At 46.0% G+C, this 15,608-nt stretch overlaps 2 protein-coding genes across 2 annotated transcripts; both read left to right on the forward strand.

The window, feature by feature from the left end:
- Positions 1-4,659: 4,659 nt before the first annotated feature.
- Positions 4,660-6,104, forward strand: LOC109906936 (free fatty acid receptor 2). Its single transcript, XM_020504754.1, has 2 exons — positions 4,660-5,595; positions 6,078-6,104. The coding sequence occupies exons 1-2, from the start codon at positions 4,660-4,662 to the stop codon at positions 6,102-6,104; spliced, it is 963 nt and encodes a 320-aa protein (XP_020360343.1).
- Positions 6,105-8,522: 2,418 nt separating this feature from the next.
- On the forward strand, positions 8,523-10,100 carry LOC109906937 (free fatty acid receptor 3-like). The gene has a single exon (XM_020504755.2). The coding sequence runs from the start codon at positions 8,554-8,556 to the stop codon at positions 9,541-9,543; it is 990 nt and encodes a 329-aa protein (XP_020360344.1). The 5' UTR covers positions 8,523-8,553; the 3' UTR covers positions 9,544-10,100.
- Positions 10,101-15,608: the final 5,508 nt, after the last annotated feature.

The following is a 15,608-nucleotide window of genomic DNA, read 5'->3' on the forward strand; positions in this document are numbered from 1 at the left end:
TCCAAGAGACCGCAACCTTACCTGGGTCCAAGGGCAGCTCCATGCGGCTTATTTAAAAAAATATATATATTTCACCTTTATTTAACCAGGTAGGCCAGTTGAGAACAAGTTCTCATTTACAACTGCGACCTGGCCAACATAAAGTAAACTGTGTTCAGTTTAAGGTATATATATACATATACAGTTGAAGTTGGAAGTTTACATACACCTAGGTTGGAGTCATTAAAACTCGTTTTTCAACCACTCCACAAATTTCTTGTTAACAAACTATAGTTTTGGCAAGTCGGTAAGGACATCTACTTTGTGCATGACACAAGTAATTTTTCCAACAATTGTTTACAGACAGATTATTTCACTTATAATTCACTGTATCACAATTCCAGTGGGTCAGAAGTTTACATACACTAAGTTGACTGTGCCTTTAAGCAGCTTGGAAAATTCCAGAAAATGATGTCATCGCTTTAGAAGCTTCTAATAGGCTAATTGACATCATTTGAGTCAATTGGAGGTGTACCTGTGGATGTATTTCAAGGCCTACCTTCAAACTCAGTGCTTCTTTGCTTGACATCATGAGAAAATCAAAAGAAATCAGCCAAGACCTCAGAAAAAAATTGTAGGCCCCCACAAGTCTGGTTCATCCTTGGGAGCAATTTCCAAACGCCAGAAGGTACCACGTTCATCTATACAAACAATAGTACGCAAGTATAAACACCATGGGACCAAGCAGCCGTCATACCGCTCAGGAAGGAGACGCGTTCTGTCTCCTAAAGATGAATGTACTTTGGTGCGAAAAGTGCAAATCAATCCCAGATACAAACATATCGATATCCACAGTAAAATGAGTCCTATATTGACATAACCTGAAAGGCCGCTCAGCAAGGAAGAAGCCACTGCTCCAAAACCGCCATAAAAAATCCAGACTACGGTTTGCAACTGCACATGGGGACAAAGATCGTACTCTTTGGAGAAATGTCCTCTGGACTGATGAAAGAACAATAGAACTGTTTGGCCATCATGACCATCGTTATGTTTGGAGCAAAAAGGGGAGGCTTCCAAGCCAAAGAACAACATCCCAACAGTGAAGCACGAGGTGCTTTGCTGTAGGAGGGACTGGTGCACTTCACAAAATAGATGGCATCATGAGGACGGAAAATCATGTGGATATATTGAAGCAACATCTCAAGACATCAGTCAAGTTAAAGCTTGGTCGCAAATGGGTATTTCAAATGGACAATGACCCCAAGCATACTTCCAATGTTGTGGCAAAATGGCTTAAGGACAACAAAGTCAAGGTATTGGAGTGGCCATCACAAAGCCCTGACCTCAATCCTATAGAAAATGTGTGGGCAGAACTGAAAAAGCGTGTGCGAGCAAGGAGGCCAACAACCTGATTCAGTTACACCAGCTCTGTCAAGAGGAATGGGTCAAAATTCACCCAACTTATTGTGGGAAGCATGTGGAAGGCTACCTGAAATGTTTGACCCAAGTTAAACAATTTAAAGGCAATGCTACCAAATACTAATTGAGTGTATGTAAACTTCTGACCCACTGGGAATGTGATGAAAGAAATTGAAGCTGAAATAAATCATTCTCTACTATTATTCTGACATTTCACATTCTTAAAATAAAGTGGTGATCCTAACTGACCTAAAACAGGGCATTTTTACTTGGACTAAATGTTAGGAATTGTGAAAAACTGAGTTTAAATGTATTTGACTAAGGTGTCTGCAAACTTCTGACTTCAACTGTATATGGTATATATACAAAAAACCATGCTCAAACGTTTCAAACCAAAATCTCATGGCCATCAAAATCCAGCAGCCTTGCAGCTCTGCAAGCTGCTACATCCTCACTCCTTTGCACAATCAACACTTGACAAGTCTTCCTGTCAGAGCACAGCACCTGACCAGTTGCTGCTGCCACCTGGAGTTTGGAAGTGGTAGTGTAGCATATAATTGTGCTCATAACAAATAAACTACCTATTCCATAAACCACGTTTTAAGGTGATTTATGTCCATCCATGTCTATCCAATACGCATTGTTTGGCCAAGACTACGTCCCAGATGGCATCCTATATAGTGCACTACTTTTGATCGCAGCCCTGTGGTCAAAATGTGTGAACAATACAGTATAGGGAATAGGGTGCCATTTGGCATGCAGTCCAAAATAGGTTGTTTTGATCCAGAGTCCTGGGCATAGTGTTTATTAGGCCTTTGTATCATACGGTTTATGTGACCTTTGTATCATACGAGGAGGTAGCTAGATAAAAACAAGGTAAACATGCACTGGAAAGAGAATCATTGATAATAAACCACCCTAACAGCTTGTGGTAATGTCTCCAAATGTGCTTGTTTGTGTCAGACGGTATATTTTAAAGAGGAGGAAGAAGACAGATTTTTAGGGATATTTATAGTGCCGCCACAAGTGCTGTGCAGAACGTAGGACATAGAACATGTTTTCTATATACACTATATATACAAAAGTATGTGGAAATTAGTAGATTCAGCAATTTCAGCCACACCTGTTCTTGACGATCGAATTGAATCGAGCACACAGCCATGCAATCTCCATAGACACACATTAGCAGTAGAATGGCCTTACTGAAGAGCTCAGTGACTTTCAACGTGGAAAAAAAAAATAATGGGACAAAACACACATCACAACAAGCGAGACAACACTACATAAAGAGAGACGACAACACAACATGGTAGCAACACAACATGGTAGCAGCACAAAACATGGTACAAACATTATTGGGCCAGACAAAGGGCACAAAGGGCAAGAAGGTAGAGGCAACAATATATCACATGAAACAGCCACAACTGTCAGTAAAAGTGTCCATGATTGAGTCTTTGAATGAAGATAGAGATAAAAACAGTCCAGTTTTATTATTATTTATTTTTTTAAAGCTCGTTCCAGTCGCTAGCTGAGGATCGACCCAGGGATGTGTGTGCTTTGGGGACCTTTAACAGAATGTGACTGGCAGAACAGGTGTTGTATGTGAAAGATGAGAGCTGCAGTAGATATCTCAGATAGGGGGGATTGAGGCCTAAGAGGGTTTTATAAATAAACACCAACCAGTGGGTCTTGTGACGAGTATACAGAGATGACCAGTTTACAGAGGAGTATAGAGTACAGTGATGTGTCCTATAAGGAGCATTGGTGGCAAATCTAATGGCCGCATGGTAAAGAACATCTAGCCGCTGGAGAGCACCCTTACCTGCCGATCTAAAAATGAACTCTCTGTAATCTAGCATGGGTAGGATGGTCACCTGAATCAGGGTTAGGTTGGCAGCTGGGGTGAAAGAGGAGCGATTACGATAGAGAAAACCAAGTCTAGATTTAACCTTAGCCTGCAGCTTTGATATGTGCTGAGAGAAGGACAGTGTACCGTCTAGCCATACTCCCAAGTACTTGTATGAGGTGACTACCTCAAGCTCTAAACCCTCAGAGGTAGAAATCACACCGGTAGGGAGAGGGACATTCTTCTTACCAAACCATGTGTTTCATTCAATAAAGGAAAAAGGCTAATTTAAAAACCAATTCAGACAAATAAAACGTAAAGGGCAGGTTTCCCTTAAGCTGAGCTTGGATCAGCTTAAGGGAAGTAGTGCTCTTACACATAAATGTAGATAAGGTAGCTGAACAAAGGATAGCTTTGAACAAAGCTGGGGGAGAATTGTTTTTCTTTATGATAAAACTCTATACTGATGACATTTTTATTTGCACACACAACTATCCAACCTCGCTCTAATCTTCTCTCTTCCGTGAAGAGTAATTTATGTCACTTACACACCCAAACGCACACATACAAATAAACCAGGTTGTTTTCCTACTGCTATAAAGCATAGAGAATCTCCCTTGTGCCACAAAGTAGGCGCCCAACCCTAAAGCCCTACTACCCTGCTCCCACGCGATGACCATCATCCGTGGCATTTTATGACTTTACTGCCTGAACCTCAAGTTAATTTTGAGTGGCTGCGCCGTGGCTGGATGGGCATGCGCTTCCTGACAAGCCCAATTATTCTGAATCATTTCACTAAAGGGTCCAGATGCTGCCTTGCTGTCGTCTCAGATCCTGGGGGCCATTAAGACACGCTGGTGCCTCCTAAATGCCATACACTTCTGCTTGAATGGGCACCTCCCCATATCTGTCTACCTGTCATGATGCACCCTGCCCCTTCATGCCCACACACATATACACACACCAGTATCACCCCACTTCCGCTCTCTATACTATTGTCACCAAAGGGTTGACTCTGCCTCCCTGCTCTCTCACTCAGTGCCAAGCCTGTGTGTGAAGGAGAGAGGGGTTTGCTAAAGAGTGATGTGCTCACATGGTGGGAACTATCCTATTGATGCGCATTGCAACTTCACAAGAGGAATGCTGTCCACAAATTGAAGCTAGAGGACTGAGGAACAGGAGAGGATCTGTGATTGGGCATTGAGGATTTATCTGTATGTGCTTTGGAATTTGTTTTCAACCGAGTCGCTTTAAGAGATCTTACTTTTAACATCCATTACGTCTGCCACGGGACTAGTGTGGTTTTTTTCTTCCCATCTCAAATGATTTTACTTGCAGAATCGAGACTTCAGTTGCTTCTGATGCAGTGCCTCATATGGTCCTGAACTCCTGAGCAGGAGGTGTGAGCCGAAGCGATGCAAGTGCCCGTCAAGGACTGTGTCTCCCTGACGGTCTACTCCTTCACGTTCCTGCTGGGCCTCCCCTCCAATCTGCTGGTGCTCTTTGTGTACGTCCGCAAGGCGCGCAAGCGGGGTGCCACGCCCAACGTGGTATACGCACTCAACCTCTGCCTGGCTAACCTGGCACTGGTGGCCTGGCTGCCTGTCAAGGCCCTGGAGACTTTCCTCCAGGACTGGGCTCTTCCATCGCCCCTCTGTCCTGTCTACAGCTTCTTCTTGTTCTCCTCGATCTACGGCAGCTGCCTCTTCCTCACGGCAGTGACGGTGGGCCGCTACCTCAGCATCGCTTTTCCCATCAGCTACAAGCTGTACCGGCGGGGCCGCATCTCCTGCTTCATCAGTGCTGCCCTCTGGGCAGTGGTACTGTTGCACCTGAGTCTGGGCCTGGTGGCAGAAGGCGGGGGTGGTTTCGTTTCCACCTCCAGCCATAATGTGTCAGTCTGCTTTGAGAACTTCACCCAGGACCAGCTGGACCTGCTGCTGCCATTGCGCCTGGAGATGGCGCTCCTCCTCTTCCTAATGCCTCTGGCCATTACCGCCTTCTGCACGCTGCGCTGCGTAGCCCTGGTGTGGCGGTCCTGCTTGCCCGTCCTGGGAAAGAGGCGCGTCCTGGCCGTGGCCCTTTCCACACTGGCTGTGTTTGTGGTTTGCTACGTTCCCTACAACGTCTCACACATCGTGGGCTTTGTGCTGCAGGAGAACGTCCACTGGAGGACTGAGGCCATGCTGTCCAGTGCCTGTAACGTCTTCCTGGAGCCTGTGGTCATGCTGATGCTCTCCCCGGCAACGCCCCGCGGCCTCATGGGAAGGCTCTGTGGAAGGCCCAGCAGATACAGCCGGACAGAGGGGCGCCATTGTAGCAAAACCATCACACGGGACCCTCTAGCTAATGTGAGGGGAGTGGCGTCGCTGACCGACAGACAGACAGGAGCAAACATTTCCAAGTTAAGTCAGGAAAAATCTGCACAAACAAGACATGTAAGACCTGTGAGTGGAATTCAAAAAATAAATAGTTTAGGACAAAATGAAGTGGAGAACTGAGGCTGATGTGGAAAACACTTAGAAATAGGACTGGTAGTGCTCAAAATGGGCAGAGCTGAGGTTGGAACAAGTGACAGTCTAGAAATCTGCACAATTATTGATGACAAAAATAATATATTGTGTTCTCATGATACTGTAAGCTTTCTATGCTCTGAAATCGTTAGAAAGTTCTACATAACAAACCACAGTGATCATATGAAGAACCTTTGTGGCTTATGAACTGAGAGGCTGAAAGACAAGTGAGATGTGGAAAATTGACCAAAGGTTATCTGAGATGAGCCAGTCATGAGTCCTCTACTGTGATGGTCTGATCTGGATTGTGCCACCGGCAGATGGGGCAGGAGGACAATTTCAACTGAGTGACTAATTACAATGGAGCCATTGTTAAAAAGTTAGATTCATAAAAATAGTTTGAATGTATTCTGGTATATTTTTGTTGGTTTACTGTAAGAAACTGGGTATCTTTCTCTATCTTAAAAAGGTATGGTGATAGAAATGCCCTGTCAATTCTCTGTCTAAATATTCTGTAGATAATTGATCAATAGTGGTATTAAACAGACACATGTAAATATAACCATCATTTATTGATTGTTATTTACAGCTTACACTGGGAGCTTTAAGGAGTTTACGAAGATGAATGTGAAATGTACTAATTAATTCTGATCTGAAACTCTGCTGAACATGAAGTTAATCAGAAACATATCCTCATTTTATATCTGACAGTCTGAGAATCAATACATTTGAAATCTCAACCAGAAACAGTTATGACTATAATGAATGTTTCTCTAATCTCAAAATGTGAATTAACTGAGCATTACTTGTTTATAGAACCTGCTTCTAATTGAGGATTTGACTTTGCAATATTTACATGTAAATACCTTCCTTGTGCAAAATAAATGCCTGAATAAAATATAAACTGAGCAAGTGTTGTGTATATTTCTTCTGAATCCCATTTAAGAGACATTCTGAACAATGAATAACTTGATCAATTCAACATGATAGTGTTCAGTGTTTCAGTTAAATGATTTGCCCTGTTAGTCGGCCTAATTGAGAGTACCTAAAGTTGATAATATTATAAGCATTCAGTGAAAGTCCCTCAAACTGTTTATCATTTCATCATTTTCATGTTAGTCACTTCCTCATCATAGATACATCCTAATGTGTGTATAAAAAAAGTCGAGGTCAGTTGAAGTGCATTTATGGTAACGAGTGAGGAGAAGGCCTTCTTTGGTGAGTAAATTCACTTTAATAATTGATTTTATTTGAGAGTACCATCAGTGAGGGATGGTTTAGCAAATGCAACATGGTTCACAGTCCTTATCCATAGCCGTTATCCATGACTTTTGTACAAGAGATACTGAAAACAATCTCCAAACACGTTGTTACTCATGCAGAACTGTGCAATTATAAATCTACCATGTAATATCTTAGTATGGGGTCACATTTTTTGTGTCATTCAAATTACATGTACCATAATGTGTATGGCTTTTATGCATGCCTTTGCTAAATATGCTGCAAATAAGCCAAATGCTGCATTCATGAAAATAAAGAACTAAAATGATTTTTGACACTTCTTAGGGCATCTGCAAGGATTGGGTTAAGAGAGAACAAGAAGGGCTCCCCTTTTTTGTGTCTATTGTGGTGTCATTTAGAGTAGTACTTTTCAAATGAATCCCTGAGGGGCTGTATTGTCTAGTGTGGTGTCATTTAGAGTAGTACTTTTAAATGGATCCCCGAGGGGCTGTATTGTGTCTAGTGTGGTGTCATTTAGAGTAGTACTTTTAAATGGAACCCTGAGGGGCTGTATTGTCTAGTGTGGTGTCATTTAGAGTAGTACTTTTAAATGGATCCCCGAGGGGCTGTATTGTGTCTAGTGCGGTGTCATTTAGAGTAGTACTTTTAAATGGATCCCCGAGGGGCTGTATTGTGTCTAGTGCGGTGTCATTTAGAGTAGTACTTTTAAATGGAACCCTGAGGGGCTGTATTGTCTAGTGTGGTGTCATTTCGAGTAGTACTTTTAAATTAATCCCTGAGGGGCTGTATTGTCTAGTGTGGTGTCATTTCGAGTAGTACTTTTAAATGAATCCCTGAGGGGCTGTATTGCCTAGTGTGGTGTCATTTAGAGTAGTACTTTTAAATGGATCCCTGCGGGGCTGTATTGTGTTATGTTGACGAAGTTTACCACACTTGCAACTCCAGTATGAGACATTGGTTCCTAAAGTACGCGATTGATCAGTATTCTCAACATAAAACAAGCATTACAACTACAGAACAAACTATGCTGGGAAGCATACACAAGAATAAAGTGGGTTTGATATTTTGAGGCCTCAATCTAAGAAAAATTATGCATTTTAAAATGTTCATAATTTTTTTTTTTAAAGAGTAAAAGTGCAAGGGACAAATGTATCCTCTCTAACAATTTATAACTAATGTTAGGATATTCAGAATATTTATTATTTTATATATTCATACGTTTAACTATGGACACTAGAGGATTTGCTAATAAAACAGTACACAACAGGGTGTGCACTATGGGGAAATAACCTCGTAGCTTAGTTCATTTTAAAAATTAGAAAGAAATAGAAATAGTGAACAGTCATTGTAGAAATAGCATAACTGTTTTGTGGTGTGTCTCCATGGTAATAAAGTAATGACAGGAAGTGAATGAGACAACAATGTCATCTGAGATGTTAGTTGTGCAATTCCGTTCAGATAGCTGCCTCCCAATAGTTTTGGGTTGAAATGTCAGTATTTCATGATGCTTTTCTCTCTCTTGTAGTGACAACAACGCTAACAGTATCTGCCAATATGAGGCCAGCAAAAGACATTTCATGCAGCTTTGCGCTGTTCGTCTACATCACCACCTTCCTGATCGGGGTACCTGCCAACATCCTGGCATTCTGCACTTTTTGCCGAAAGGTGCGTCACAAACCTGCCCCCATCGACATCCTGCTCCTCAACCTGACCATCTCCGACCTCATCTTCCTTGCTTTCCTGCCCTTCAAGATAAAGGAGGCTGTTGATGATTTTAACTGGACCCTCCCTTACTTCCTGTGTCCAGTCACTGGCTACCTGTTCTTCTCCACCATCTACAACAGCACCCTCCTCCTGACCGCGGTGAGTGTGGAGCGCTTCCTCAGCGTGGCGTATCCCGTAAGGTTTACAGCACCAGGCAGGGTTTTCCACACACAGTTGGCCTGTGCAGTTTTCTGGATCCTGTCCCTTGCCCACTGCAGTGTTGTCTTCGTAATGCAATTAGACAAAGATGCCGACAACACTACCTGCTATGGAAATTTCAATGATGTCCAGCTTATTACCCTTCTCCCGGTACGCTTAGAGATGTCCCTGGTTCTCTTCTGTGTACCCTTCCTGATCAGCACCTTCTGCTATGTCAACTTCATCCGTATCCTGTCTAGGCTTCCCAACATCAGCCAGCACCGGCGCCTGCGTGCCATCGGGCTGGCGTTGGGGACTCTGCTGGTTTTCGCCCTCTGCTTTGGGCCCTACAACGTGTCCCATATGGTGGGGATCATGCAGAATAAAGTCCCCACTTGGCGCAACAATGCCATTCTGCTCACCACCTTAAATGCCTGTCTGGACCCCATCGTCTTCTACTTCTCCTCCTCAGCTGTTAGGAGCACTCTCAGCCTCTGCCTGAAGCGAATCAAGGCTCAGCTCAATCCAATGGCCACAGCCGCCCATGCTGGTAATACACCAGACCCTATGGACTCCACCCATTCGTCCAGCCAGAAGTTTGTCGCTGCTGCCAAAAGTGGGACAAATTACACCCCACGATGAATCAGTGACTAGTAAATCAGTTTGGTCCATCCATACAAAGTGTACACAAAGCATTGGAATGGTGTGTTTCCACAATGTGATCTAAAATTCTGATTCCATGGTCAAGCATTTTGATAGCATTTGTCCATCTGAAACGGCTATAGAATGTCTGAATTCATCTGCACATGTATTCAGTTCTGTGTGCAGAGTGAGACAACAGTATGATGATGTCTGGTGACAGTGACTGGTAACTTAGCTTGTGTCCCACAAGGGTTATTACAGTACATTTGTATTACTTGTACAGAGGGTAATGATGAGAATAGTGCATTAGAATGGTAAACTGTAAAATATGTTATTAAAGGGAATACAGAAGCTTCCAATTTGTCTTTGTGGCTAATCTTATGCCATGCTTATTGAGACTGTAAATTGCTGCACAAATTATTTAAAAAAATCTGTATCCTAAAAGTCACATTGTGGTCATTGCACTTGAATTGACAGTATATTGTCTATGCGTTATTACACATGTAATTAGCTTTTTTAGTGATCAGTTAGTCAATAAACTCCTTATTAAGACGTTATCCTTGCCTAATGTTATTGCTTTTCTTGCCAACTATCTTTTAGATTTATCATCAAGTCATTCATGTCAGAATCAAATATAATGCTTATCAGTGGAGATTTTTCAAGAACCTTGAGGGTCATCTTTATCTGGAGAAGAGGAAATTGTAAGAGGAAGGAATATGCTTATTTGTGTAGAGTGTATATTCTCCTATGTATTTGTATGTCTCGTGTTGTTGAGGAAGAGCTTATAAGTAGAATTTCACTGTACTGTTCACACCTGCTGTATCCTGTGCATGTGACAAATTAGATTTAGGTAATTTCCGGACCTCTTCATGATAGGGGCCCAAGTTTCAAGTCAGCAAAGAACAACAACACACTTGTATGTATTTTTTGGGAGTATTTTTTGGTGTTAGTATCCCCATTAGCTGTTGCAAAAGCAGCAGCTACTCTTCCTGGGGTCCACACAAAACATGAAACATAATACAGAATATTAATAGGCAAGAACAGCTTAAGGACAGAATAAAAAAAAAAAAATTGCATGTAGCCTTACATATCAATGCATACACACAAACTATCTAGGTCAAATACGAGACAGGCGTTGTGCCGTGAGGCATTGCTTTCTGTTTTTTTAAACCAGGTTGGCTGTTTATTTGAGCAATAAGAAATGGAACAGAGTGCCATGCAATACTGGCTCTATATAATACTGTACACTTTCTTGAATTTGTTCTGGATTTGGGGGACTGTGAAAACACCACTGGTGGCATGTCTGGTGTGTTTTATTTTTTTATATCACTTTTATTTAACCAGGTAGGCTTGTTGAGAACAAGTTCTCATTTAAAACTGCGACCTGGCCAAGATAAAGTAAAGCAGTTCAACACAAACAACAACACAGAGTTGCGCATGGAATAAACAAACATACAATCAATAATACTGTCACGTCTAATCAAGGTGGGTGGAATCTGGCCAAGAGAACAGATAGCGATATAAAGTTTATTCTCCGGTGAACAAAACAAACACGGTCAACCCACACACACACAGGGTGAAATTATCCAACACAGGATAACAGACTAACCGGAGAATAAGAAACACAATAACACCGACAGACGAAAATGAATGACAAAATAAACAATCCCACACAAAACAGGGGAGGGACAACCTACATTATATACAGACACTAATTAACTAAACAACACACAGGTGAAACCAATCAGACAAAACCAACAGATACACGAAAAGGGATCGGTAGTGGCTAGTAGGACGGTGACGACGACTGCCGAGCACCGCCTGAACGGGCAGGAGAGCCAACCTCGGCGGAAGTCGTGACAGTACCCCCCCCCGACGCGCGGCTCCCGCAGCGCGCCGCCACCGTCCCCGAGGACGACCCGGAGGACGAGGTGCTGCGCGATCCGGGTGGAGGCGGTGGAATTCTATCAGGAGAGAAGGGTCCAAAATGTCCCTCATCGGAACCCAGCATCTCTCCTCCGGGCCGTACCCCTCCCAGTCCACGAGGTACTGTAGGCCCCCCACCCGGCGTCTCGAATCCAGAATGCCTCGAACTGTATACGCCGGGGGCCCCTCGATGTCCAGAGGGGGCGGAGGGACCTCAGACACCTCACCTTCTTGCAGGGGACAGCCACCACCGGCCTGAGGAGAGACACATGAAACGAGGGGTTAATACGGTAATACCTAGGAAGTTGTAACCTATAACACACCTCGTTTATTCTCCTCAGGACTTTGAACGGCCCCACACACTGCGGCCCCAGCTTCCGACAGGGCAGGCGGAGAGACAGGTTTCGGGTCGAGAGCCAGACCCTGTCCCCCGGTGCAAACACGGGGGTCTCACTGCGGTTCTGGTCAGCGCTCCTCTTCTGCCGTTCTCCCACTAACCGTAATGAGTCCTGAACGGCTTTCCAGGTGTCCTTGGAGCGCTGTACCCATTCCTCCACCGCAGGAGCCTCGGTCTGACTCTGATGCCATGGAGCCAGGACCGGCTGGTAACCTAACACACACTCAAAAGGAGACAAGTTAGTAGAGGAGTGGCGTAAGGAGTTCTGGGCTAGTTCGGCCCATGGAACATACCTAGCCCACTCACCAGGCCGGTCCCGACAATAGGACCGCAGAAACCTGCCCACATCCTGGTTAACGCGCTCCACCTGCCCATTACTCTCGGGGTGAAAACCTGAGGTTAAGCTAACCGAGACCCCCAGTCTCTCCATAAATGCCCTCCACACTCTGGACGTGAATTGGGGACCCCGATCAGAGACGATGTCCTCAGGCACCCCATAGTGCCGGAAGACATGGGTAAACAAAGCCTCAGCAGTCTGCAGGGCCGTAGGAAGACCGATCCACAACGACCAGGATCGTAGTACTTCCCTGGGACGGGGGAAGGTCGGTAAGAATATCCACCGATAAATGTGTCCACGGCCGTTGTGGAAGGGGGAGGGGTTGTAATTTCCCTCTAGGTAGGTGCCGAGGAGCCTTGCTCTGAGCACACACTGAGCAGGAGGAGACATAAAATCTCACGTCTTTAGCCAGTGTGGGCCACCAGTATCTCCCTCTCAGACTCTGCACTGTCCTCTTGATACCAGGATGACCCGAGGAGGGAAGAGTATGAGCCCACCTAATCAGCTTATCCCGGACCACCCTCGGCACGTACTTGGTCCCTACTGGATAGTTAGGAGGAGCCGGCTCTGACCGTGAGGCCCTCTCTATCTCAGCATCCACCTCCCATACCACCGGTGCCACGAGACATGATGGTGGAATGATGGGAGTTGGCTCTACTGACCGTTCCTCGGTATCATAGAGGCGAGACAGTGCGTCAGCTTTGGTGTTTTGGGAGCCTGGCCGATATGTGAGGGTAAACTGGAACCTAGTAAAAAACATGGCCCATCTAGCCTGACGTGGATTTAGTCTCTTAGCTGCCCGGATGTACTCGAGATTACGATGGTCAGTCCAGATGAGAAAAGGGTATTTAGCCCCCTCAAGCCAATGTCTCCACACCTTCAGAGCCTTGACTACAGCTAACAACTCCCGGTCCCCCACATCATAGTTTCGCTCCGCTGGGCTGAGCTTGCTCGAAAAGAAAGCACACGGGCGGAGTTTGGATGGCACGCCCGAGCGTTGGGACAGCACGGCTCCAACCCCAGCCTCGGACGCATCCATCTCCACTATGAACGCTAAAGAGGGGTCCGGATGCACCAACACGGGCGCATTGGTGAACAGCTCCTTCAGACGACTGAAAGCTCTGCCCGCCTCTGCTGACCAGCGCAAGCGCACCGGTCCTCCCTTCAGCAGTGAGGTGATGGGAGCAGCCACCTGACCAAAACCCCGGATAAACCTCCGGTAGTAATTGGCAAACCCTAAAAACCGCTGCACTTCTTTCACCGTGGTCGGAGTCGGCCAATTACGCACGGCTGTAACGCGATCATCCTCCATCACCACCCCGGAGGTGGAAATACGATACCCCAGGAAGGAAACGGACTGTTTGAAAAACTCACATTTCTCTGCCTTGCAATACAGGTCATGCTCCAGTAGTCGCCCAAGTACCTTACGCACCAGAGACACATGCTCCGCGCGTGTGGCAGAATAGATCAAGATGTCATCAATGTACACTACCACTCCCTGCCCGAGCAGGTCTCGGAGAATCTCATCTACGAAGGATTGGAAAACGGCTGGAGCATTCTTCAACCCGTATGGCATGACGCAGTACTCATAATGACCAGAAGTAGTACTAAATGCGGTCTTCCACTCATCTCCTCCCCGGATACGTACCAGATTATACGCGCTCCTCAGGTCCAGTTTTGTGAAGAATCGCGCCCCGTGAAATGATTCCATTGTCGTAGCGATGAGAGGTAATGGGTAACTAAACCCCACTGTGATGGAATTTAGACCTCTATAATCAATACACGGACGCAGACCTCCATCCTTTTTCTTCACAAAAAAGAAGCTTGAGGAGACGGGTGATATGGAGGGCTGAATGTACCCCTGTCCCAGTGATTCGGAAACATATGTTTCCATCGCAACTGTCTCCTCCTGGGACAATGGATACACGTGACTCCTAGGAAGTGCAGCGTTTTCCAGAAGGTTTATCGCGCAGTCCTCTCGACGTTGAGGTGGTAATTGGGTCGCCTTCCCTTTACTGAAGGCGATAGCCAAATCGGCATATTCAGAGGGAATGCGCACGGTGGAAACTTGGTCTGGACTCTCCACCGTAGTCGCACCAACGGCAACTCCTATACACCTACCTGAACACTCCTCTGACCACCCCTTAAGAGCCCATGTCCAGGGGCACCGTAGCCTCCCTAATTACTCCTGACCCTAATGGTCGGCTATCTAAGGAGTGCACGGGGAAAGGTCGATCTAACGACACCAGGGGAATCCCTAGCCTTAACGCAAGCCCACGATCCATAAAATTCCCAGCTGCGCCTGAATCGACTAGCGCCTTATGCTGTAGAGAGGGGGGAAAACCAGGGAAAGAAATCAATACAAACACATGACCGACAGGAAGCTCTGAATGAGTTTGGTGCTTACTCACCTGGGGTGATCGAGCAGTGTTCTGCCTGTCCTCCCGACTCCTAGACGAGTTCCTCCAGCACCGGTCGGACGTGTGCCCTCGTCGACCACAACTGGTGCAGGAGGACACTCCTCCTCCGGTCCCCCTTGAAGCCGTACCTCCTAATTCCATAGGGATAGGAACAGGGGGGCTGGGGATTGGAAACGACAGGACCTGATCCGAACGCCCGCGAGCAGCCAGCAGGTTGTCGAGACGGATAGCCAGATCGATAAGTCCATCCAGTGTGAATGTGGTGTCCCGACATGCCAGCTCCCTGCGGACGTCCTCACTGAGACTACAACTAAAATGATCAATCAAGGCCCTGTCGTTCCATCCTGCTCCTGCTGCCAAAGTCCTAAACTCTAGGGCAAAATCCTGTACGCTCCTCGTCTCCTGACGCAGGTGAAACAGCCGTTCACCCGCCGCCCGACCCTCGGGTGGATGGTCAAAAACAGCTCGCAATCGGCGGGTGAACTCTGGGTAATTATCCTTAGCCGAGTCCGGACCATTCTACACTGCGTTGGCCCACTCGAGGGCTCGCCCAGTCAAGCAGGAGACGAGGGCGCACACGCTCTCCTCTCCAGAGGGAGCAGGACGCACGGTAGCCAGGTATAGTTCCAGCTGAAGGAGGAAACCCTGGCACCCAGCCGCCGATCCGTCAAACTCCCGTGGGAGTGTCAGCCGAAGAGCCCCAGAGCCAGATGTGGTCGCAGAAACAGGAGATGCTGGAGAAGGGGTTGCTAGAGATGAGGTGGGGAGGCCACTCCTCTCCCATCGATCCATTCTCTCCATCATTTGGTCCATAGCAGAACCAATCCGGTGAAGCACGCTGGTATGATGGAGGACCCTCTCTTCCATCGATGGGAGAGGAGACGCTGCTGCTCCTGCTGATTCCATGGTGGTGCGGGATTCTGTCACATCTAATCAAGGTGGGTGGAATCAGGCGCAGAGAGCAGATAGCGATATAAAGTTTATT

This window comes from Oncorhynchus kisutch, linkage group LG17, assembly GCF_002021735.2.
Source record: "Oncorhynchus kisutch isolate 150728-3 linkage group LG17, Okis_V2, whole genome shotgun sequence".
NCBI classification, from domain to species: domain Eukaryota; kingdom Metazoa; phylum Chordata; class Actinopteri; order Salmoniformes; family Salmonidae; genus Oncorhynchus; species Oncorhynchus kisutch.

Bases quoted from the DNA above. Each gene is read 5' to 3' on its own strand.
- LOC109906937 (XM_020504755.2), top strand. From the start codon at position 8,554: ATGAGGCCAGCAAAAGACATTTCATGCAGCTTTGCGCTGTTCGTCTAC.
- LOC109906936 (XM_020504754.1), top strand. From the start codon at position 4,660: ATGCAAGTGCCCGTCAAGGACTGTGTCTCCCTGACGGTCTACTCCTTC. The intron at 5,596-6,077 runs GTGAGGGGAGTG...TGCCACCGGCAG, and splicing joins CACGGGACCCTCTAGCTAAT to ATGGGGCAGGAGGACAATTT.